Below are 26,791 nucleotides of genomic sequence, written 5' to 3'. Positions count from 1 at the left end.
GTAATCCTATGTGATATGGACAATTACATTCCAAAATGACAAGCTCTTCTGTTTAACAAGAAAACCCAAACAAATAGAAAACACTAATATTGCACGAAATTGCAAACACATGCTTTGTCCTTAAGCAGTAATGGCAGTCATGATGAAGAATCTACACAGCTTTGAATTAGTTCAATTCAGACTGCATGTGTACTGCAAGGGACTTACCATTGAATGTACTGGGCTAGAATATTCTTTCTGACCAGGACATTTTTTCCTTCCTCACAAGTTAAATTTGTTTTAAGTAAAATAAGGAATGGAATAATGTCCTTATAATTTAAATCAGAGCATGGCAATTGTTTTCACGCATTTGACCCCAATCCCTCTTAGAAAATTAAATTGTCTCTCCATGATAAAGATTTGTCTTCAGCTGATGTTCTACAAAAATCCAGGCAGTGATCAATGTCAATACTTATAAAATATTGACATGGCTGAGCTTCAAAAGATGATGTCTATTTCAGCTTGAGAAAGGTGTTCTTCTATCAAATGAAGCCATCTGACTTGGCATATTGTGCTTAACAATGAAAGTTTGATAATTGTAATTAATCAATTTGTGCAAGCTTAATGCCATTTTTCAGTACATGATAGGCTATACATTGCTGCCAATATATCTGGTGGAGGATGAACATTGGAAAAACTATCAACCCATGGGCAGCCTCCATAATTAATCTTTACGAAACTTATTCTCTCTCCACCCCTCCTCTGTAAAGCATGGGAAATCAGAAAATCACATGAGCTATATTGTAGGTCAGTAGCTTACTCTGTCAAATAGTACAATTTGTGGTACTGAACGTCACAGATGAGTTGGAATGAAGAATATCAAATAACTGCATTATCAATTATAAGGTTCCAATATTTTATCTTAGAAGTCCTTTTTGATCCCATCCCTACCATTCACAAAAGGTACATGGTCAAGAACTTAAATATCTGTGCAGAAACCATTTTTCATATTTTAGCTACGGTGACTTTGACTTCTGACATTTGACACCAACATTAATAGCCTTCTACCTTCCCCTGAACTCACAAAGTTAAACCCACATCAGTAATGTAGAATTAAAGTTATTGTGCACAACCCATTTTTCTTTGTTTTGTCACAGTGACCTTGATCTTTGAGATTTTGAGCCCAAAATAAACAGGCCCCTTCCTTACCCTGACTACAAGCCATCTATAAAGCTTGGTCCAGGTCCATGATGGACAGCTAACATTTCTGTTTGGAAACCATTTTTGTTGGCTTTTGCCACAGTCACACTTTCAAGAGACAGTAACGATCATGACTTGACGTTATGATGCTATAGTATATTTTAAAATGACAACTACGGAAATTACTGCTGAAGGATAAGAATTTACCTCTGGTCAGTCATTTTTACAAAATTAAGACTTCAGTGTCGTTTCACAGATTGAGACATCCCTATAGTTATATTTTGAAAATAGCTATTTTGCATGCCATGTGGAATTGTTTTTTCATGTCATTGTTACTTTATCAGTAAGGAAAATAACTCATACCTTTATATTATTGAATAAAATGACAACTACCTGGGTTTATTTGCAGCTGATTGTGTGTATTTATTAGAAAGCAACCAAATGAAAATTAACTCGCTGAGAAATAAAGGTATTTGTTGCTCATTTAACTTCATGCTAAACTTGCACTGACCACTGGAGAAATATATATCACTGCTTAATTAAATTTTAAGTGCCTGTACTTACAGACTTTCTGCCATATTTATCACAGAAACTTCCCCAGAGTCCTGAACTGCACATCATTCCACAGAATACGACCTGAAAATTAACATTACAATAAATTTACTATCTTTTCTTGTAAAATTAAAAAAAAAACACACAAGAATAGATTACAATTTGCCTATATAACTATGGGTTTCTCTCAACATGACTCTATTAAAAAAAAAACCAATGAATTTCCTGTCCTTGGGGAAGTGGTGAATAACCTTGACCTTTATCCTTTTCTTCTAGAAAATCATTTCAAGCTTCTCATCTCTCCCAATCAAGTTTCCTATTTGTATAAATTCTGACAAGACCATAGACAAAAGACAAACTGGAACTGTCTAGTTCTATTGACTGGGCTGTCTAGTTCAGTTTATTGGACCATAACTGTATCTATTGTTTTGAGGTATTTCATCACTTCCTCGTTAATCTACACCCAGTTACTGATAAACACACATATAAACTGGTAAAATCTATGGATCCCAATTCATTTTTAACAATCGCAATAATCAAGAGAAAGAAACTGATGATGACAATGCAAGATCCTGTTTGTACCAAACAATATTCACATATTTTAAATGTACAAATATTTAGTTATCTTTTGATATTAAGTAGAAATGCAAGATACATATCAGAAATTTGCATACAAGGATTTTTACCAACACTGCCAAGGTTCATGTCTAACCACTACGGCATCGATAATGTATAATAAAAACAACAAGAAGCTGCTTGACTTAATAACTTGACTTACTCTAGAAAGCTGGAATTATTCTGACAATTAGTGAGAATGTTATGTTCCTTCAAGACAACGACTAATTAACAGAGTGCTTCCCACTAATTACAATACACAAAAGACTCAGACATCACAGCAACATGCTGGTACATAATAAGCATAGTTTTTCGTTAAAATCAAACAACAAAGACAGAAATTTAGTTTTTTGTCTAACAGGTGAATTGTTCATAAAATTTTAAGTAATATATCTGAAGATAAGTCCTAAACAAAAGTATTTTGTACACTTTTTTAATCATTAAGTAATTCTCACACAAAGTAAAACATGTGCAAACATACTGCCCATACTAGTGCAAATTTACAAAGATATTAATAGGAAAATATGTCGGTTACAATATTAATAATGGTAATTTTAAAAACTTTTAAATAGCAATCTTGTTAAAAATTATGATTCTTTATTCTGAATGTTCATCATGAGCATTAGTCTCCATTAGACAGACATGCATTTACCGTGGTGATAAGAGCCTGTTGCCAGCTGGGTATTTGCCAATCACAGTGAAGTGCAGGTGACAGAATGGACAGAATCATCATCTCCATTGCATCTGCCATCTAAAAAGATTCATGATATTGTACATACATGTCACACATACATCAAGGTCTAATCAGCAATGAGGGGATTCACATTCATTTCTAGAAAATCATGCTAAAAATAAACTGTGCAAAAACTGCACATAATATTTTCAAGCCCAATATTTGTTTCTTCATTGAAACCCACCTATAATCAGAATATTTTCCCATTTTCTTAACACTGTGTGCGTACATATGTGTGTATGTGGGGGTCAGGTAGGTGTGAATACCCCCTAAATGTTAAGTTCTATAATAGTGAAATTCAGAATTTTAGGATTCAATGTTGGTAGTTGATAATAATTGTATCAGTGCGCGTAATATGGAATTTCCAGAGGAAAATAAACAGAACATATTTTGTGGCTGACTGCAATAATAATATAGTACCTTATTTCCTAGGGTAGTAAAAGATACAATAATGTAGACTATGCATTATTTATATGAGTAAGCTCTGAAACACATAATATATTCTTTTTGACATCATTATTAAATAAAGTTCACATTTCCTTTCATATCCCTTGTTTCCTACATGTCTACCAGTCTCAATATGTAACAGGTGTGATGAAACTTAATTTATTTATAGCCTTCCTATGGCTGTCATTAGCAATTATTCTAAGATAACAAGCAGTTAAGAAGATATTTTCATACAGTTCATGCAAGCCTTGCTGTCTTAACCTTTTCTAACCCACGACAAGATAAACCCTGTGTTCAAAGACACCAACCTTTTCTAACCCATGACAAGATAAACCCTGTGTTCAAAGACACCAACCTTTTCAAACCCATAACCAAATAAACCCTCTGTTCAATGACACCAACCTTTTCTAACCCACGACCAAATAAACCATGTGTTTAAAGAGTATGTGTGTGTGTGATATGGACTTTTAACAGTTTTAACAAATTTTCAGTCATATCGCTACGATGTCTGCAGTGTTGCAGTTTATAGTGATGTCTAGCACTGGGACATCATGCCGCAGACATGTAGTATGATGTCCCACCCAGTCATATTATCCTGACACCAGGCAGACCAGTCCTAACACTAACCTCTTAATGCTGAGCGCCAAGCAAGGCAGCTGTAGGTACCATTCTGATATGACTCGGCCAGGGATCAAACCCACGTCCTCCTGCATCCGAGGTGGACGCTCTAAGCACTAGGCCACCAGAGCAGTCGTGTTCAAAGACATTAAGCTTATATTTTGTATGTTGTAGTAAGTGACTAACTGTAGACGTTGCTGAGAGAATTCTAGGTGTTAAACCAGTCTCAATTAGGACCCCTAAGACATGATGCTATCAATGAAAAGTATAACTTCATATGTTATGTTTCATGTGCAACTCAGTGTATCCCCTAGGGGTGCAAGACTGAGTCAAAAATCTCCCTGGCATCAAAACTGTGGGTTAGACTGAATCAAAAACAAACTTTGGTATCAAAACTGGGGGTCAAATTAAATATATGGGGGGGGGGGTCAAATTAAATATATGGGGGTCTCTGAAGTGCAAATTAGGGTAAAGGGAATTACTGGTGCAACTTCCTCTAAGGCATGGGCCAGATAAGTGATCTTTTAAATCGAACCATATGATGTACATAAGTGGATAAAACCAGGTTGAAGAACTCATGGGGTTTTGGTTGTACCTTAATGTTTTACAACTTTTGCTTAAATTAGCACTAAATATAATTTTTTTAAGTTTATTTTTTTTACGACTTACACAAACATTGAAATTGGCACTGTCAAATCCTATTTTTAACAAGCTTAAATAATTAACATAAATGATACAGCATGACGGATAATGTTTTACAAATTAAAAATTGTCATGTTTATGGTAATGTGGTTTTAATGTCATTTTTCAGCAAACGATAGGCTACATGGCCATACTATATGTCAAATAACCACTATTTTTATTTGGAGACCAACATCAGCAGCAGGAAGGGTGAACAGACCAGTTTCTGGAAGGTTTATTTTGTGAAGAAAAAAGCTTCCTACCAAAAGTGAGTCGACAGTGATTCCGACAAATATTTTTCAGAACAGGTGAAGGGCGAACATTAGTGAAAATAAAGCTTCCTATGAAGTGTCACCAAGACCTCTAACTGGGTTAGTTTTTGTGTATGTCAAATATATTTACTTGGACCATCACCATGTGTGCGCTAAAAGAAAAACGCAGTCAGATGGTGTAATTAAATCCCTATAATATCCAATAATAATGCTTACCATGGAATCTTGTATAACTAAATTAGCTCGACAGCAACTAGAGGCAATTAAAAAATATCTTCCAGTTCATGATTCTGTCAAACAAAAATTACAAGAGCATCAGGAGTCTCAGGTGGAATTTACAGAAGGTGCAGAACAGTTATTCAAATGAATTACAATGGCTACCGAAGGAGTTACAAAGGCTACCATGGGTCTTCTTCCCATGTTGAAGCAAACTGCGGAAGCAACTGGAAAAAGAATTAAACAAAAAAGATTCAAAGAGTGCTTCCTGGTGAAATGGCTCCTGCTCAACCACAAACACAAATGCAAGAAATACTTGATCAGCTTTCTTTTGAAGTAGCCAATATAAAGGTTCTTATACTAGAACCAAATCCAAAACAATCAAAATAAAAAATTGGATTGAATTATAAGTTTACTGAAGGTAGTATTAAATTCATTTTAAAAAAATTAAAAAACGTGAATGAATTATCTGCGCTTGCATTGGAAAGTTTTGATAACAAAGACAAACTTTTAAAATCCAAGTATGTTAATCAGGCTGAAAATTGGTACCAACAGATATTTTGCATACATTATGAAGTTGATCAGGCCCAAAGCAATGATACAAGAATTATTGCATTTAGTAATGGAATTGATAACTATCTTGCACAGTTACAATGACAACAACAAAAACATCCTCAATCACAACCATCTCAACCACAATCATCGCAACCACAATCATCTCAACCACAACCATCACAACCACAACAATCACCGCTGCCAAAAAATAATGGCAAATAATAGATATTGCAGCATATGGATACGATGAGAGAAAGATATATTTAAAACCTGAATATGCTGAAAAAATGGACAGTGACATTTGGATTATAGATGAATATTGTGTTGCTAATAATATTCAGCAGATCAGAATTGATGATGAAAGTTTTGCTTTTAAACAGGAAGCAGAACAAAAAATGGAATCAGACCTTTATTGAAGAAGAAAAAGAAAAATTGCATTGTACAGATCCTGGCCCCAGCACCACTGGAAGTGGTCTGTCCAAAGGTGGCCTTGATAAACTTTGTCCCAGCAATGTCCTTGCCAACGTGGACAGACTAGAAATATTAACTGTCATAAGACGAGCAGGCAGTAATTCCTCAGAAATCATTAATGAAGCAGCTGCTATTTGTCAAAATTATTCACAGGAGGTATCGTAGACATTAATGTTTATCAGTCTCTCATTGATGGAATCGTTGATGATTACCGCAGTGATTGAGGGTATGAAATTAGATCAGTGACAAGAAAAAAAACTCATCATACATAATGTTCAATGTGGACCAATCATGGTCAGGGTGATAAATTCATGAATACCAACAAATAAATCGATCTGCGGAGATAGACTAAGTTACGTTGTTCAGAGTCTATTCAGAAGGATAGCCCCAAAAGCAATACCAATTGGAAAGCAACTGGGAATGAAAGCTATTGACGTTGTTTGTGGTAAAGGTATTGGTGCTGTTGGTTATGTTGCTCGTAAAGCATTCTCAGCAATCACCAATAAACTAGCATGATTAATATGATGAAAACCGCTGCCAGTAAAAGCCAGGAAGCTTTATTTTCATGAATGTTTGCCCTCTACCTTGTCTGAAAAATATTTGTTGGAATCAATGACTACTCATTTTTTTATAGGAAGCTTTATTTTCATGAAATAAACCCTCCAGAAGCTGGTCTGTTCACCCTTCCTGCTGCTATATCATAATTAGTCTTCTGGTGAAAAGCCCATGTTGACAAGAAATAATATAAAAGATTTTCAAGTTGGCCAATATGGGGATCATGCTGGATGTCTTCCCAGTACTGTAACAGTACCATTTTAATTTAGGATCAACTAAACATCAAAATTAGTTTCTATGTGAAAATCCAATGCTGATATTACCATCCATGATTATAATATTAGTAGCAATAAAATCAGTTTTAAAATGGCAATAATGAACGTCTGAGGAGCACTGCACATAATACACAAGCAAATCTGGGTCTGTGCAGTTTGTTAGGACTAATCAGTAAAACAAACAAATAAGACCCTGATCTGCAGGCATATTATGCTGTGGCAGATCGGGATCTTTGCTTTTTGCAGTTTGACTCAACTGATAAGTGAGTATGTACAAGCTCTTTTGTTTTATGACCATCAAAGCCCAAAATTTTGTCTTACAAGTCGGAATACAAGTACAGTAATTTGATCTCTGGAACAAATGTCTATAAAATTAATATAATATAAAGTATATCCATCTATTTTCTTGGCAAACATCAAGGTATAATAAACCTGTACTTATACAGATTTAAAAAAGAAATTCCCATTTTTCAGTTTTGAACAGTGAGTAAGGGGGATTGTCAACTGATATTTAGGTTAATTTATATGCGAGTAAAGATGGTTTCATTACAGTACGCAGTCCAAAATACAATATCGACCAAATGTCCTTAACATTAAGAGTTTTGATTTTTCCTTTCTTAACTTTCATGTTTAACCTCACATTAACAAATAACTCTGTTATAAAATTGATCCAGCCAGTGTTTGGCTAATGAAGAGGAGTTATTCTGTACCATATTTATCCCATTCCATGTCCCCAGTGTTACACCTTGGTTGACATTTTATGTACCTAATTGGGATTTATTAAATTTAGAGGGACACTGGCTGTATGGGATCATAAATTGTCTGCTGGGCTCATAGAAATGCAAAAAAGAGCCCTGTTAATGCTCCCCCCACCTCCAATTCTTAAAAATAAATTATGTCAGATATTTACTAAGAATACCTTTGCTCTGATACTAAGCTCAGCTCCATATATTTGACAAATGTATTAGGCTGGCCCCTAATAATTGACAAATGTATTAGGCTGGCCCCTAATAAATGACAAATGTATTAGGCTGGTCCCTAATATTTGACAAATGTATTAGGCTGGCCCCTAATAATTGACAAATGTATTAGGCTGGTCCCTAATAGGTGCAAAATGTATTAGGCTATCCCACATATTCAATGAAATGTATTAGGCTGGTCTTGTCCAGGGAAGCTAAAAATCATAAACAATGTTGCTTAAGTAGGAAATGGGCTTTGATGTCTTGAACTACTGACTTACAATGGCAGAATGCATTGCTGAATAATTTGTACACACAACAATGACTCTTCTGTGTACAAGTTATTAAAAGAATAATGAAACTTCTATTTATTACCATATTTCTAATATTTTTTCTAGATTTATCATACATGCAACAGATGTTGTTCCACTCATTATATCTAGGTTACATGTGTGTAGATACATATCCATTGTATGATACTTGCCAAGATAATTTGTATTTCAATTTACTTTAAAAAAACTTTTATGAAGTATTTTTGCTACTAAATTTGTTTACATGTTTATTACTGTAACAGCAATTCTAACTTCCATCAATGGCTATATATTTGTAAAATTCTACTGAAATTATATAATGTTTCAGCAAGCCATAATCACCTTGGCATCATGGTTATTAGGCTCTCAAAATAAGAAGTCTTTATAACCATTCTGCAGGACTGGAACCATTCAGTGATTGATTTTTATTAAATTCAGATGTGAAAATAATACATCACAGGCATTTACTGTAATTCAATCAACAATAACATCATCTGCGTGGATATTTATTGATGGAATGCTGGTGCTGCTAAAATAATCAATATGGACATTAAACATATAAGCCTGCCAGCTTTATACAGATCAATAAGGTCGATCTATATAGATCCCTACATAACTTGAAATGCTACCTAACATACAATTAAAAACTCTCCTCAATGATTCAGACTATGCATAGTCTGTGATACATGCATATTCAGCGTCTATCCTATGATACATTATTATGAGATTATCACTAATTTCTGAGAGAAAAAAATGACAGTGAAAAACCAGCTGAATGTGAGCATTTGATTTTCATGTCCTACCTTTATTTTTTTCATTAAATTTCTCCTATACTCAGAAATCACCCCCACCCATTTTCGAAATGAGTGGAAAATTTCGCCCAAAATTTTCAAATTAAGAATATACCCTGCATATTGAAAACCTTGTGAGCCAATAAAGAAGATTTGATGAAATAGATCCCTGGTTATAAAAAATGCAAAGGCTGATTCTTGCATTATTCTAAAAAATACATACAGGATTATGCATGAGTGCTCCCATGACCAGACAGTTGAATATAGAATTCTTTGATATTATGCAAATTTCATATCAAACAAACAAACATTTACTGATTCTATTTATCACAGCGCATTATGGACTCAGCATCACTTTACAACATTCCTATATGGGCCATTGCTACAGTATTAAGGATTTTATCACTTTAAAACATTCTTAAGTACATTATTACTATAACGTAACAGATCTGGCATCACTTTACATCATTCTTATGTAGGTAATTGCTAAAGTATCTGCTAAAGTACAGCATTCCTGTGTGGGTCACTGCTATAGTATTAAGGACTCTGCATTACTTCACAGCATTCCTGTGTGGGTCACTGCTATAGCATTTATGACTGCATTACTTCATATCATTCCTGTGTGGGTCACTGCTATAGTATTAAGGAATCTGCATTACTTCACAGCATTCCTGTGTGGGTCACTGCTATAGTATTAAGGAATCTGCATTACTTCACAGCATTCCTGTGTGGGTCACTGCTATAGCATTTATGACTGCATTACTTCATATCATTCCTGTGTGGGTCACTGCTATAGCATTAAGGACTCTGCATTACTTCACAGCATTCCTGTGTGGGTCACTGATACAGTATTAAGGACTCTGCATTACTTCACAGCATGTGATTTGGATTTTTAACGTAGCTTTAACAATTTTTCAGTCTCACTGCTACAATGTCTGCAGTTTGGCAGTTTATAGTGATGTCTAGCACTGGGGCATCATGCCGCAGACATGTAGCATGATGTCCCAACAAGTCACATTATTCTGACATCAGGCCGACCTAACAATAACCTCTTAATACTGAGTGCCAAGCGAGGCAGCTGTTAGTACCATTTTTTAAAGTCTTTGGTATGACTCGGTCGGGGATCGAACCCACTACCTCCCACATCTGAGGCGGATGCTATAACCACTAGGCCAACGGAGCAGTGTGTATTGACAACTGTAGAAACTAAAGCAACAACTACATAACTACCTTCATTTTTTTTAGCATCTGATGCCATTTTTGCAGGTATGAATAAAAAAAAAATATACAGGTACAGTATATCAAATATTAATATTACAATGGATTCCATAATGTAACCTAAAGTGTAACATTTCATGGAATCAAAAGCCTCTTTATTGGTACATGTACACACCTTTACATTCCTATTATGGATTCATTGCATTTTAATGCCATGTTTAGCACATGATAGGTCATATATAGCAGCCAGTATATTTGGTGAAGGAAGAACCTGGAAAGACCCCAGGAAGGACCACTGATCCATGGAAAGCTACTGGCAAGGTATCATATATAACCACAATGATATGTATGTGATCTTTAAAGGTGAGCACCTTAGACCACTCAGCATCCCAGGGCCCCATCAACATTATTTATATTTATAACCTTTGTATGTAATACCTTGAGACAACTCTTTTCTTAGATGGTATATTTGTCCATTAGGCAAGAACGATACCGAGTTGGCAGAATTGGTGCTCTAAATCCTTTCAATCTGCAGTATACTTACTGCAATATTATATGTTTACACGAAATCAAACTGCTACTGGGAATGCTTTCTATAATAATGTTCTAGAAAACCTTTAATCAAATAAAATTTATCTTTAAAATAGCCTTCATAAACAAGTGGTAATTACTATAAAGACATCTAAGGAGTTTGTACCGAGTGTGAAATGTACATATAGGCACGCAAAAATGTATTGCATTCCATCTTAAACACCATCCTGTAGTGAGTGCGAAATACACATATAGACTAAAAAGATGTATTGTGGTCATCTCTCTCTCTTCTTTTCCTCTTCATAAGGACAATCACTTTGTAAATGAAATAGGTTTGGTAGAAATGAGTTTATAGATTGCCTTTTTGCTGCTTGTAATTGAAATTAAATACTTTCCTCGTGTAAAAATGTAGTATAACCTTCTTAATAATTTTCCCACACTGAGTGTGGTATGTGTTTTTTAAATGATTGGTATAAATGCCTGCATTACTACTCCTTTTGTGGGAAATCATTTTATATACTTTTGTACAATAAAGTTCCATTGAAAATATCGCTTCAGTTTGGGGACCTGGTCGTTAATTTGTTTCTTTTTCTTTTCTAAGTCAAATGATTATTTGTGTCATTCATACCAAAGAATGCAAATTTATATTAAATTGGCAGAGTTTAAAATTCATTTCACCATTATGATAGAGCACTCGAAATACTGTTCTCTCTCTCAAATGCCAAGAAATACTGACAAAGGCCCGTCAGCTTATTCAGCTCAATATTCTCTCTGATCATCAAGATATACCATACATTCTTGCTTATAGCCGAGTCTAACTGCAAACCAACATTGATCCTGATCAGCTGTTACAATATATTCTAGCAGATCAATGTCCATATTGTTTGTTCTACCGTTACTCCTAATAAACTGCATAAACCCAGATCTGCCAGCACATTGTATGATCATAATCTGTGCAGTCTGCCGTTGGACCCAGCTTATAATCAAGCATACAGGTCCTAGAATATTTGAGTAATTTCAACTAAAGTTTTGGTTTAATGTTGTAACTGACATAGAATTTTTAATGTCAAGCCAAGGTCTTTATTTTCTTGATTCTGTCAATGACGCTGCCGGGAAATATTTAAAAGTCAAATATGGGTGTTCCCATTTAAACTTATTTTTGAATCTTCCTCAGCTGAAAACTGTATATTCACTGTTATTATAAAATTCAATGGTATCATTGATGAGCAATTCTGTTCAAGATTAATTATCAGCAATTGATATGCTGAAGCAACATATTACTAGAACAAAGACCTCTCTAAAGGGAAAAATGAAATTAACAGTGATGCTGATGAAAACTTAAGAAATGGAAATGACTAATGCTAGTTCCACTACCATCCATATGGTCATCAAAATAGTCAGAAAAAAGAAAATAAATAATGACAATTCTTAGACTGTTAGAAAGAATTACAAAAATATTGTGATTCAAATGAGGAAGTATGTTCTCGAGACAGTACAGAAGCCACATTTAGATTTTCAAAATAAAATCATCAGATACCTATTTATATTAAAAAGTATAGACAATAACTCTTCAAAAGAAATGATTAAGTTTACATTATGTCTGATACAGTGAAACATAATGTAGACATTAGATAGCCTATTGACAAACATAGTAAGTGCTGATACTGAAGCCTACAAATTTCTATATATATTATTGATATAACAGGCAGGGAAACTTTGAGTGGGATGCCAATACACAGGCAAGATATTAATCAGAAAGGATCAGTAAATGTAAAAAACACTTTCTCAACAAACAGGAAAATATTTAGTGGACTTGAAAAGTTCAGACAGAAAGCAAGTGTGCTACTTGATATTGTAAGATGTTTCAGTCACATGACTGATAAAGTAATATGCATACTTAACATATTCACACACACATTTAAATAACTAAAACATCATACATTTGGGATGTTTTGTTTGTTTTTTAATCTGAAAGTGTTTCTGAAAGTTGGATTTGGCCCAAATATTTTTCACAATATTTCCATATTTCCACCACTTTGGCATATGTGACATCTGCCAAAAGTATGATCAGAGAATGATAAATATAAATAATATTTGCAATATTCACCATTAATTTGTGACAAATACAACCATTTTGTAAAATAAAAGATAATTTTTGAGTTATTTTGTCATGAGTAATGAAAATGCCGCTAATATTATTAAATTTGTAATAAGATTCCTTGGGGATTTCCATACATTTCTTACTAATGGAAACTACCAACATACCGGTACAGTAACAATGTAATGTGAAAAAACATACTGCAGTCAGTTAACAAAGCCAAAATTAAATGAAGATAACAATAATATTTATTTACAGTTCAAATTTCTGTACCCTAAGAAAGGAAATGTTTGGAAGTTTCGTGCTCTTTCTTTCTGACAACCTAAATCTGTTCATTAATGTTAACAAGGATTTGGAACGCTTGCAATAAACTTAGAGGAAAATACGAAAATCAGAATGTAACAGTATGAAATACTTGGAATGTTCTCCTGGTTTAACACAGCATAACTGGTAGGTCCAAATAGAACAAGAGTCCCTCGTAGGTATTGATGCTCTACTGACCAAAATGAATTTCCAGGAATTTAAGATAAGACCATATGTTTTTAACGGCTGAGCATTGTAAAATACTTCTGATATTTTTTAAGCAATAACAAAATTTTCAAATTAGCCAATGTGGTGTTCACATTTAATGCAATATCAGTACTATTTTCATTTAGGACCAACTAGATTATCATACAAATTCCTTTGGTGAAAACCCCATGTAAATATCACCATTCATTTAAGAGTAATGATAACACAATTTTCAAGATGACAACCATGGCGGTTACATTGGATGTTAGACTGGCATCAATTTCATTGAAGTCCAACTAGACACTTTACAAGTCTTCTCTTATAAAAACCCATGTTGATATGACATTAAATTTAAGACAAATAGGAAAAACAGGAATCAAAGAATTGTTATGATTGCTTTCAAAGTAGTCATATAGTGATGTCAGCTCTGCACCAAAGATTTTCAAGGTAGCAGCCATGTTTGATGTCACATTAGGATCAGTTTCATTTAGGAGCAACCAGACATCACAAAAACAGTCATACAATGAAAACCCAATGTTGACATCTAGGAGGAGTAACAAAAACTAGATGTTCAAGAAGGCTAATGTGGTGGCCACACTGCAATTTAGACTGATACCATTTTAATTTGGGAGCTGTAAGGCCATGAGATGAATGTGTGCATTATTTCAATGTAATACTCCTAGTAGTTTAGTAGGAGTAGCAATAATAAATTGATGCCATTTCTCTTCTTAATCACAAGAGGTGACCATACACTATATAAAATCCTAGATTGTTATTTGAAATAACTGTCCATAAATATACCACAAAATATTTGACTGACTGACTCATTTTAGAATCATATCATACGTACCAGTTATCCAATCCTTCTTCAAGGGAGGTAAAGCATATATGCAAAGACTTCATTAGTTGGAAATTGTGGGAATTTAGTCAGAGTAAACTTTACCACAAAAGCATATTTTTAATTTACAAATAATTTTCTACAGAATGCTATCATATTGGACCTTTAATTGTAATTAAAAAGTGATGATATTTTTCCTCATTTGCAAGCTCAAAGAGTACAGTTTGAAAAGGGCACTATGGGTGGAAACGTTAAATTCCAAATTCATTAGTTATATTTATAAGTTAAACCACTAAGAGTAAATTACAAGTTCTGTACCTACCCAAGCAAACCCTGTCAAGATGGAAAGCTTCATCTGGAACTTTCCAAAGCCTATATTGTCAATGGCCTGTTGAAGGGTGAAAGTTTCTGAAATAAGAGGAATATGTTTACTGATTATGAGACACATATAACACATGGACATATATGTCTATGTGATAAATCTATACTGCATTCTGATTTGGTGTTTAAGACCATTCTCATATACTAGAAGACCAGAACCAAGGCCAACTCTTGGGTAAGGGAATGTAACTCTCTTCAACTCTTACTAATTCTTCTAACATATTATATGACCAGGTAATGCATTTGAAGAAGAAATGAATATTTGGAGTGAAATGTTTCTTCAGTAATGCTTACTCATAACACTGGCACACTCCAATACCTTCCCAAGAGTTTGAGATCATGTGTGAAGAAAAAGCTGTAGAACGTCATTTCAGGCATCATTCAATGGCAAAGATGTTAAAAACGTTAAAATTAAAATAAAAAACGTAAAAAAATGCATTTTTTCTCAATAAATAAAAAAACGAAAAAACGTTCCAGTAGTTTTTAGGCAACACAAAAATCAATATTTTACTTATTTACACGCTACATACCAGTTTTAAAGTTTCAGTGATACAAATATGAAAATATGTCAGAAGTTTTAAACCGTAGTCCAGATAACGTTGAAATTTTTTTTCACTCAATGTCGTTATCACCATCTGACTGATCTGACCACTCTATGGTTTCCTCCATATAATTTATATTGTCCAGCTTTTCCTTTAGGCGAAGATTTGCATGCACAAACACTACATCTCGCACTCTCTTGCACTGCATATGGTTTCGCTTTTTCGTGTGAATGAAGTCATATAAAAAAACGCAAAAAACACATTTTTCGAGGTAAAATAAAAAACGAAAAAACGTTTTTATCATCTATGTTCTATGGTATGGTATGAATGACGACAGTCAAGGAAAGGATTCAATCAAGTGTTGTGCTGGTGGTTAGTGTCCTAACTTCATCAGCTAAAAAGCATACAAAATTGATCTAGTCTTGAGTTATTTTGGGTTAGTTAATTGTAGAATGATCAGCTAACCAAACCGACATGAACTTATATGATTCTGCTTGGTGAGGCTAGTGACAATGAAAGTAAGCAAGGCTACAGACATTGGTTTGAAAGGTGTCATGTTTAACCAAGTCAGAATCCTTGGTAGCTTCAATTTCAGACACAGCCCTTTGAATGAATGAATGAAGCAAGCAATGTGTTACAAGGTTGGAGATGTCTTTGTTTTGGCATATGTCCTCCCTTCCATGATGTCAAATAATGTTAGAAATTTTTGAATGAGAAACCTGGATTCTTCTGAAAAACAGCCAGGAAAGGAAGTTAGCTATTTGTGACACCAAGGCTTTTAAGACAATGATTTTTTCCTGTTTGCACCTTTAGAAGAAAACATACCATTTTGCCTCACAGGCTTTCAAATGTGTGGGCCTTCTTGCCTGCACTTGTTTGCAGAAAAGTTTCTTTTTGAAGTTGTGTTGGATGGGAGCAAATTAGATTCAGCATCTCTGGGTTGGGATAGAAAGCATGCATGTGCAAATTTTTCAGCAGGTGAGTAAAAAGAACCAGGATGCCCTTTCCAGATAACATCTGCTACTATGACGACATTTGGTATAATGATCTTGCAATTTGTTCTGGGATTGCTCCTGAAGGACCAACCCTGTTTGACTCCTGGCAGATCATAATTTTGGGCAATTCAGCTGAAGCATGCTGGACATCAGCCAAAAGAGGTCCTTTTGTTTGTTGAGATCGGACCTCATGCAGTCTGAAACTATGATTTATAGCAATGGGGCAAAATGCTGCAGACATGCATGATGTCCCACTCAGGCACATAATCCTGACACCAGGCTGTCCAGTCCTAACATAAATCTGTTAATTCTAAGCACCAAGTGAGGAAGCTGCAAGTAACATTTTGTAAGTTGTTGGTATGACTTGGCTGGGGTTCAAACCCACAACCTCGCATATCTGAGGAGGACACTCTAACCACTAAGACCACTGGAGTGGTTGCAGACCAATAAAGTGGTGGGATGGAATGATATTTCACTGACCCCTCTTGGGAAGTGGAAACTGCTTTGGGTACGCAGGTCTGCAGAAGGTTCGTCTCATTGCTGGTATGTTTAATGTCCTCTCCTGAGTAGCCATGGCATAGGAAGTTGAAAAAGACATTCTGATTTTTGGATGGCCCTGTGACAGTGAGTCTTTTAGCACCATGGATAAGGATAGGAATGCATTTCTCCTCAAGCATGGGGTTAATGAAAGCAGTACTAGCAGAGTACCCAAACCATGTGACAGACTGACTCCCAGGCAAATCTGCTATGGGATCTAGACTATGCTTAGTTTACTCAAATATAGCTCAAGACCAGGCCAAACATGCAGCCAATAGCTATTACACTGTAAACCATTTGATCTGTGCTGAGAAAGGCTTTTCAGTTCATGTATACCGAATATGGTTTTGACATCCAAAAATCTAACTATATCTCTTTGCTGATGGCTGAAATTTATGTGTACAAACATGGTGTGAGCACTTGTAAAAGGCCAGGTTTGAAGTTTGATGGGACCCAATGTTGCAAAAAGAAATGTCATTTGCTTACTGTGTCTTGAAGTTGCTTTTAATAACTGTAAATTATCATCAAATCTACCAGATGGTAGTAACCTCAAAAAGGTCAGTCTTTAATGGTTGAGAGGTTGCCATATGTGGGAATTCTGAAAGAGGCCATCAAGCAGATGAACAGAACTCTGAAGCTGGTAGCAAAAGACTTCTTCAGTAGATGCATGGAAGGATGAGTCTTCCATGGACCCCATCAGATTTAGTACATACAATGAGGCTTGTGAGTGTATGCCTTTGAAATTGGAGGTGAGGGAAAAAAAAGAAGCCTCATGTGATCATATAGAGAACAGAGTTGGCCAAAAAAGATAGCCAGGGTTGATGAACAAATATGGGGTTCTATCACTGTTGGAACACAGTGATCTCCAGACATCTAATTAAAGTGTTGGAAAAAGTCTGGGTATCAAGTTTCCAAAAATTGTCAAATCTTCATAGTTAATGTGAAATCTTTGTAGCTGGAACATAACAATAGGGATCAGACAAGTAATGAGTCTGACTGGTGTTGAACTGAAACACCTTCACACAGGTCTGTTACTAAATACTGTAAAGGACTTGTTCACCATGTCTGGTGCCAGTTGTGCTTGGCATCTGTGGCAAGAGGGCAGGAGGTGACATGACTACATCCTGTAAAAACTCATTATTCAGTCAAAAGGCTACAGGCTTCATACAGTCTATCAAGTGACTGATCATTATAGCCTGTACCAAAGTCTACATGTGTTAACAGGACTGAACAGCTTTGGCTGCCATACCAAACATAGGGGTCTGCACAGTTCTGATATCTGACTTTGGCACTGAGGGAGCCAGCAGGGCTAGGGCTATATCAGATGTCCCCAATGGCAAAGATTTCTATACATGTACTATCTTAGAGACTGGGACAATTTCTGCCTCAAGTAATTGAGATATGAAACAGCTGGCAACTGAGGCAGTACAGGCAACAATAAAGATATTATCTGCATCCTTATGGAATCCTTTACTGCCTTTCTTGCTAGCTTTGATCAACTGATTCTCCATATCTGTCACCCATCCCTGTACAGGCCAGTACAAACAAATATCACAATTATGGTCCAATACACATGTGGAACAGCTGATACTAGTGGGGTGATTATCCTTAGCCAGCGTGGATTTATTACAGACCACATGATAAATCCTGCCCATTGTTACTTTACCTGTAAATCAGATAATGGCACATACAGGTAAAATCAGTCAAGCTTCACACTAAGTTTATAGAGAAATGAATATGAATTAAGTTAAAATGCAAGAAAAAATTATAGATATCACTCTAGGAATAAATGATCATTTACTTGAGATAACTTACACAAAGGCTATTTACTGAAATGACCTGTAAGCATGAATGACCATTAGGGAAGGCAGTTAAGATGGCACTGATTAGCATATTGTATGGTGAAGTATGGAAATGAAGTGTTTAACATTTGTCTACAATGAGGATTGAATACTGCATGGTGGGGTATGGAAATGAAGTGCATAATATCTGTCTACAATGAGGATTGAATATTGTTTGGTGAAGTATGCAAATGAAATGCATAATATTTGTCTACAATGTGGATTGAATATTGTATGGTGAAGTATGTAAATGAAATGCATAATATCTGTCTTCAATGTGGATTGAATATCGCATGGTGAATTATGGAAATGAAGTGCTTAATATTTGTCTGCAATGAGGATTGAATATTGTATGGTGAGGTATGGAAATGAAGTGCTTAATGTCTGTCAGCAATGGGGATTGAATATTGTATGGTGAGGTATGGAAATGAAGTGCTTAATATTTGTCTGCAATGAGGATTGAATATTGTATGATAAGGTATGGAAATGAAGTGCTTAACATTTGTCTGCAATGAGGATTGAATATTGTATGATGAGGTATGGAAATGAAGTACTTAATATTTGTCTGCAATGGGGATTGAATATTGCATGGTGAGGTATGGAAATGAAGTACTTAATATTTGCATGCATTGAGGATTGAATATTGCATGGTGAGGTATGGAAATGAAGTGCTTAATATTTGTCTGCAATGAGGATTGAATATTTTATGGTGAGGTATGGAAATGAAGTGCTTAATATTTGTCTGCAATGAGGATTGAATATTGTATGATGAGGTATGGAAATGAAGTACTTAATATTTGTCTGCAATGAGGATTGAATATTGTATGATGAGGTATGGAAATGAAGTACTTAATATTTGTCTGCAATGAGGATTGAATATTGTATGATGAGGTATGGAAATGAAGTACTTAATATTTGTCTGCAATGAGGATTGAATATTTTATGGTGAGGTATGGAAATGAAGTGCTTAATATTTGTCTGCAATGAGGATTGAATATTGTATGATGAGGTATGGAAATGAAGTACTTAATATTTGTCTGCAATGAGGATTGAATATTGTATGGTGAGGTATGGAAATGAAGTGCTTAATATTTGTTTGCAATGAGGATTGAATATTTTATGGTGAGGTATGGAAATGAAGTGCTTAATATTTGTTTGCAATGAGGATTTAATATTTTATGGTGAGGTATGGAAATGAAGTGCTTAATATTTGTTTGCAATGAGGATTGAATATTGTTTGATGAGGTATGGAAATGAAGTACTTAATATTTGTCAGCAATGAGGACTGAATATTTTATGGTGAGGTATGGAAATGAAGTGCTTAATATTTGTTTGCAATGAGGATTGAATATTTTATGGTGAGGTATGGAAATGAAGTGCTTAATATTTGTTTGCAATGAGGATTGAATATTGCATGGTGAGGTATGGAAATGAACTACATAATATTTGTCTGCAATGAGGATTGAATGATATTCAGTAATTAAAACAGAGTACTTTCCAGCAATGAGAAATCTCCAAAGTATTGTTCAGATTGGTTCAATGGCAAAAATTTGTAGGCATCTGCAAGGCCTCTTGTGACAGCACACTGAGCAGATCCCAGATGAGGAAGTAACTGACAGTATATGGCACCACTATAATAGTACTTCTATCTTTCATGCGTCCACTCTCGTCAGACTTGTCTTGGCAACCAGACAACTTTTTAACATATTTATTGTGTAAACAAGCCAACAGATACAATTAACATCTTTTGTCTTTGTGAGGGTCAAATTTGTAAGATGATGGGTGTATTAGATCATGTACTGTATCTGAAAAAGAAATTATTGTATCCATTGTACTCACTGTTAAGCTTTCATAAATGGAGACAATGACTTACTGGACATCTGCAGTGTTGGGAATTGTTTCCATTTAAAGAACGATGTTCAGATCATCTGAACCAATCAAACACTGATGAAGAACTGTTTTTATTTTGATATCTACTTAACTTATTACATGTACTTTCACTCGTTCTTATCCAGGACTTAATTGCCATATGACAGATTACTGATAGGCACTAAAAATCCTCTTATAATAATTCCTTGTTATCATAACTAAATTATCTTCCTCCCACAGCTCATACAATATTTTATTATTCAACTGTTCGTGTTTAATTGTATTGATAAATACATGTGTATGGACTGCAACTGAACTTGTTATCATTAACACAAGTTTTGTAGAACCACAATATTTGCTTATATAAGCTAAAAAAAGGCAGTTGTAAAACTGTTGCACAACATTTTGCTATAAAATGCAAAAACATATTTATCATTAAGTTCAGAATTTTTTTTAAAAATCAGTCAAGTTAAAGCTGTAAACAAATGTTTTTAAAAATGTAATCACATTGTCACTAATATATAATCTTAATTACAGGGTACTGCTGATTGCAAATAATTACATTAATATTACCTTTACTCAAATCAATGCCTAATTAAAAGTGCACCAAATTACTTAATCAGCAATCAGTAATACATAACTACAATTACCATATATACTTGCTTATAAGCCATGTCTAACTTCAAACCATACTGACCCTACACTGCCATCCCATAATGCACCAGCAGAACAGGGTCTACGCTGTTTGTTCTACTGATTACTCCTAACAAACTGCTGAGACTGATATATGTCAGTGCATTATGTGATGGCAGATCTGGGTCTGTGCAGTTTGCAGCTGAACTTGACGTAAAAGCGAGCTACTACGATTCAGTTTCTCCAAGGTCTGTCATTATTATGTGTCAATTATTTTAATTCCTGAACTCATCCGAGATCTTGATGATTTAGGCATACATTAGAAGTCTGATCACAAATATAATATGGCCTCCAGAATGGTAACAAGTAATGACATAGGCACTCTGGGATGGATGAAGGATCATACCAAACATGGCAATAATAATCAGGTGTTTGAGGTAAGACGGTCAATATGTTTCTGTCAATTTTGACCAGTTATCAGCATGGTGTAACAAAATATCATATTCTACCATAGTCAAATTGAAAACCATATTTTAAAGGATTTGTTGTTTTTGTTGTTGTTGCAGGGTTTAATGCCATTTTTCAGCAACAGATAGGGTGTACTTGGCAGCCAGATAAAACAGTGGAGGAAGAACCCAGGAAAACCACAGAAAGAACCACTGACCCATGAGAAGCTACCGGCAAGCTTTCTCACATAATATTACCCACACTGGCCAAACCCTAGGCTTGAACCCACATAGAGGTGAGACGGCAGCGATCTGCAATGGTGAACGCTATAGACCACTCTGCCACTTGGGGCAACTTAAAGGATTTGCATTGACTGGTCTGATGCAAAGAAGGCAACATCAAGTTCAACTGAAAAGTCTGTAAATACTTCCACCTTAATGACCATGAGTTCATTTTCAGAAACTGCAGTTCCAAATTGCATGGAGGTTGAAGATCCTGTATAAACTCAACGCAATCTTAATGATGCTTTTCATTTACTTCTCATGGCAGTGGAAATCACCTTACTTAACATGGACAATACTCAAATCAGTACAATGTGATGTGCCATAAATGTAATCATCGTCTTTCCTGATCTTTTTCTGCATACGGCAAAGTGTCTGAATATTATATGTTTTCACAATTTTTGTGCAGATTGTAATTAAAAGCATTATGCAAATACACATTCCATATATACTCATTAATAAGTTGTCAAATTGCAAACAAGATCCTGATTTGCCGTAGCATAATGTGCCTGTGGATAAGGGTCTGTCCTATTTGTTCTAAGATTAATCCTAGCCAGCTGCACAGACCCAAATCTGCTGGTGCATTATGTGACAACAGATCTGGGTCTATGCAGTTAAGCAGTTGGACTCATAAGTGAGTATGGTTTTTTTTTCTTTTATATTTTCTCATTTTTATGATGATAATGCATTTTTTTCTTTAGACATTTGTTTGATGCTACATTGTGCTGACCTAAATGCTAAAATATATCCTCAACAGATGAATGAGGCAGAAAGAACATTGCTGAAATCTTTAATACATTTACTGAGTAGTCTAAAAGTTCTTCATTTTCATTCTTTTCTTAAGTTTTCCATTTACATCACTTTAAGTGGTACTATATCGCTGCACTGTCACACTCAATCCAGTATGTATTGGGATATTTTGGCATGCAATAATATCACAGCAGAAAATATCACAATACCCATATATACTGACAAAGTGTTATAAACATAATAAAATGTCTCTATAGTCTGTTGTACGGTATATTTGTCCAGGTCTTAAGTGCATCACATGCTGAGTAGCCACATTTTGAACTTCCTGGTAAATGTAACTGCAACAGAGCCCAGTACAAGACAAATAGAAGCAATTATGTTTAGCATGAAAAATCAATACAACAAGGCATTTTTATGTATTTATGTATGGACTGACTGTATCAACTGTTGAAGGAGCCTATTCAAGGAGCCTGGCACTTGCAATCAGAGGGAGAAAAAAACCCAGTATGACACCATTAACTGATATTGACAGGCCAGAGCAAAATGAGAATTTGTTCAGTTAGTTTGATAAGAGGACATGGCAATGCTGAGACATGTGCATTTAATGGACTTTAGAGTGCCATATGTGAAAGAAAAAACAAATACAAAATGAAATCAGCTTAATAACAGTCAAAGGGATTCATACACATACAGCAAAGATTCTCCACCATGTCTTTAGCACTTACTTATTTTGACCATTAGTTTGTCATGCAAAAGACACAGCCAGCTATAAAAGGTAAAGACCCTGACTTGACACAGCAAACAGCATCAACGCTATATACTGGCAAAATATACAAGATCAAATACTGTACTGGTACTTAATAAATGGTAGAAATCAGGGACAAGAAATTTCATTCTAAAAGCAAAATTATAAATAATAAATGAACTAAAGAATAATACAAGAAATCACAACATCTCTATTTTTAATTACTGCAGATTGGTATCGAGAACCCTACAGCATCATGCTTTAGGGATGCAGTCAAGTTGTTTATTACATAACCATTTAATTTTACATGGCTGATACAGCATTCAATACAAATGTTCAATCTTTATTTCAATACCCCTGTATCCCAATCACACCCACCTCCAGACTGGTACTACTCTGGTGTCTTCGTCTATGACCACATGTTAATAATTTTAGACACAGTTCATTTGGAATTTTATTCATACTGTAAAGCTAAAGCAAAACTTTTTAAATAAAGAATAAAAGATCAGGGATGTAATAAATACAAAACTACATTCATGTTTTGTTCTAAGTCAAGGAAATAACTTGTTTGCTAAAGCTTACAATGATGTATCAGCCTAACGGTACTGACCTATAAAAATAATTGCTTTTAAATTGACATTTGTTACTGAAAATTAGATTCATGCAGGTTAGGGGTCATATTATAAGCATAACACAAATTTGATAAATCTAGGGGTAATACTGGGCACTACAGATGTGGGCAGAATGTACAAATACTGTTGATTCAAATATTTTTATGTTTTAAAGCCGTTATTCTTATTCAGAAATGCATACATGGTATGTAGTTTATTCATCCATTTTCATGATAGTAAAATACACAATACATGTACCTACAGTCATGCAGATTGTAATCAATCGAAAATAATACTTGTAAATTAAGTATTATGTGATGCAAAGTCCATCAATGTTGTTTACCATGGACATTTTCTAGGGGCAGATAATCCCTTGGCTTGCAAAGTCCATCAATGTTGTTTACCATGGGCATTTTCTAGGGGCAGATAATCCCTTGGCATGCAAAGTCCATCAATGTTGGTTACCATTGACATTTTCTAGTAACTTTATTGCTTATATTTTCATACAATTCCAAGCTACCTGTACTCGTATTATATTCTGTATTTTGTGATATAAAAACTATTTATAATTGAAGTGAAATTTTTATTTGTTTTTATATTTTCCTTTTCCATGATCCAGATCTAATTCACAAGTGATATTTCCTACCAAGTTACTGGTACATGTATCTACCAGGGGCAGATAATTCCTTGGCTTGTAAAGTCACTCTCAAGTTTTCAGTTTGACAATCCTTCTGCATACCTGTCAACTTTTCAAAAGCCAAGTAAGAAGACTGAATGAAAAAATAGGGAGTTTATGACCTAAAATAGGGAGATTGGGACATAAAATATGAAGACTGGAACCTAAAATAGGGAGAGTGGGACCTAAAATAGGGAGATTGGGTCATAAAATAGGGAGATTATTGGGGCATACAAATGGGAGATTGGGACATAAAATAGGAAGATTGGTAATGAAATAGGGAGACTGGGTCATAAAATAGGGAAACTGGGACATAAAATAGGAAGATTGGGTAATAAAATAGGGAGATTGGGACCTAAAATAGGGAGATTGGGTCATAAAATAGGGAGATTGGGACATAAAATAGGGAGATTGGGACATAAAATCAGGGGATATTTTTTAAGCCTCATTTTCACTAAATATTGATCTGGGTACAACTTTGACTCACTGACAGCAAGTCACCCCTTCAGATGGATCTGACTTGCAAAATGCACACAGACTAATAGGTCAAAGAGAAATGAGCTTTTTGATGCCCTAAGAAAATAAAAGAGGGAGGGGGAACTTGATTCGACTTATAATAGAGTATAAACCATATCTTTATGCCATACCAAATTCATTCTTCTGTTGACACAGAAGAAAAACACATGCAGTTTTCATATTAATCCCCACACTTTCTTAAAAACAATTTGGATACAGTATTGTGATCCATACATCAATCTTTATCCATTAGCTACATCCCCTAAACTGCATGTTGAAAAGTAAAACTTTTGTAGTAAAGTTGACCCTTCTCTAACATGTCTAACCATTTGCAAAAGGGTGTTGTCCCAATAGTTCTAGCCCTTGGATTCATAGGAAAGGGTCAAAGGTCAAATATACAAATATTTCAATTACTATCATTAAATTTTCAAAAAATGTTCTGACAAACTTCATGTGTAAAGTCAAAGTTAAAAGATTCATCAAATTCATATATGTGGTAGACTTCACATTATGACCCCTAGGTCACCGTAAGATAGTTTGTGGATAATAAAAGCAGATGGGGTGAGGGAGGGAAGAGTGTTAAGAATATGCATTGTAAAACTATGTGATTTAAATATTGAGCCATTGCAGTTACTGTAGGTCATTTTCATTTTTCTTTTTGATGTTGAATATGTATGATATTTGGTGATAAGTAAGTTGTAAAGAACATTGTAAACTGGATCAATGGGAAGCACAAAGCTTTGGCTAATGGGGTGCGAGAGGCAACAGATGGCAGCTGGGCACTAATGATAAATCAAGAGTGGGTGTACTATGTACTGCTGCATGACTCTGTAACGAGGGGAAACTCTATGCAAACCTCCTGCACAGTACTGATTAGGAAGGCTCATACACTAATTCATTTTCAGTAGACATCAATGTTAACATTTGTGAAAATAAAACTATTTTGTGCACTAGATGGCCCAGTACAGAACATACAAATATATACATTTTGACTGACTGTTGCTGTTGTTATGGGTTTAATGCTATTTTCAGCATACATAGCAGGAAACCATTGGGAGGAAGCACCAACCCACAGGAAGCTACTGGTCAGCTTTCTCACATACTCACATCAGTAGAGCCCAAGACTCAAATCCACGCCGATACAAATGAGATGGCAGTGATCAGTAAAGTTAGTTGTTTTATGCCATGTTAGTTGATGTTGTTGTTGTTGTTAATGTTGTCAGTTTAACACCATTTTTTTAAGCACATGATAGGCTGTACAACACAATATTTGTGCAAACTTTCTTAACATTCAAAATGGAGTGCTGCACAGCATGTTCATCCGCACGCTTTCCACAGAAAACTGTGGGGCTTAGATTATCCTGCCCGCATGTGCATGAGTTGATAATATTATGCAGCTCCTTTCACAATGATGGAGACTAATTTCATATTTTAAGATATTACCTTGGGTGAGGAACCAAATGCACAAATGTGGAACAAGAGGAGAGTTTGCTAGTGATAACAAAGAAAAGCAAGGAAATGATGCTTCTTTGCAACAGAATT

The 26,791-nt window shown here is 35.0% G+C and overlaps 1 protein-coding gene across 1 annotated transcript in view; it reads right to left on the bottom strand.

Annotated features, from left to right (window-relative positions):
• The window catches only part of LOC149775026 (synaptic vesicle 2-related protein-like), an 88,022-nt gene that overhangs the window by 49,162 nt on the left and 12,069 nt on the right, over nucleotides 1-26,791 (bottom strand). The window contains exons 3-5 of the mRNA XM_089944431.1: nucleotides 14,748-14,833; nucleotides 2,999-3,097; nucleotides 1,744-1,815 (exon numbers count right to left, since the gene is read on the bottom strand). Coding sequence (XP_089800557.1) covers nucleotides 1,744-1,815; nucleotides 2,999-3,097; nucleotides 14,748-14,833 — 257 coding nt within the window. The remainder of the gene's footprint in view (nucleotides 1-1,743; nucleotides 1,816-2,998; nucleotides 3,098-14,747; nucleotides 14,834-26,791) is intronic.

The sequence above is a fragment of the Sinohyriopsis cumingii genome, chromosome 19, assembly GCF_028554795.1.
Source record: "Sinohyriopsis cumingii isolate HCF-2022 chromosome 19, ASM2855479v2, whole genome shotgun sequence".
In the NCBI taxonomy this organism is placed as follows: Eukaryota; Metazoa; Mollusca; class Bivalvia; order Unionida; family Unionidae; genus Sinohyriopsis; species Sinohyriopsis cumingii.
This window is presented reverse-complemented; position numbering and strand designations above follow the sequence as displayed.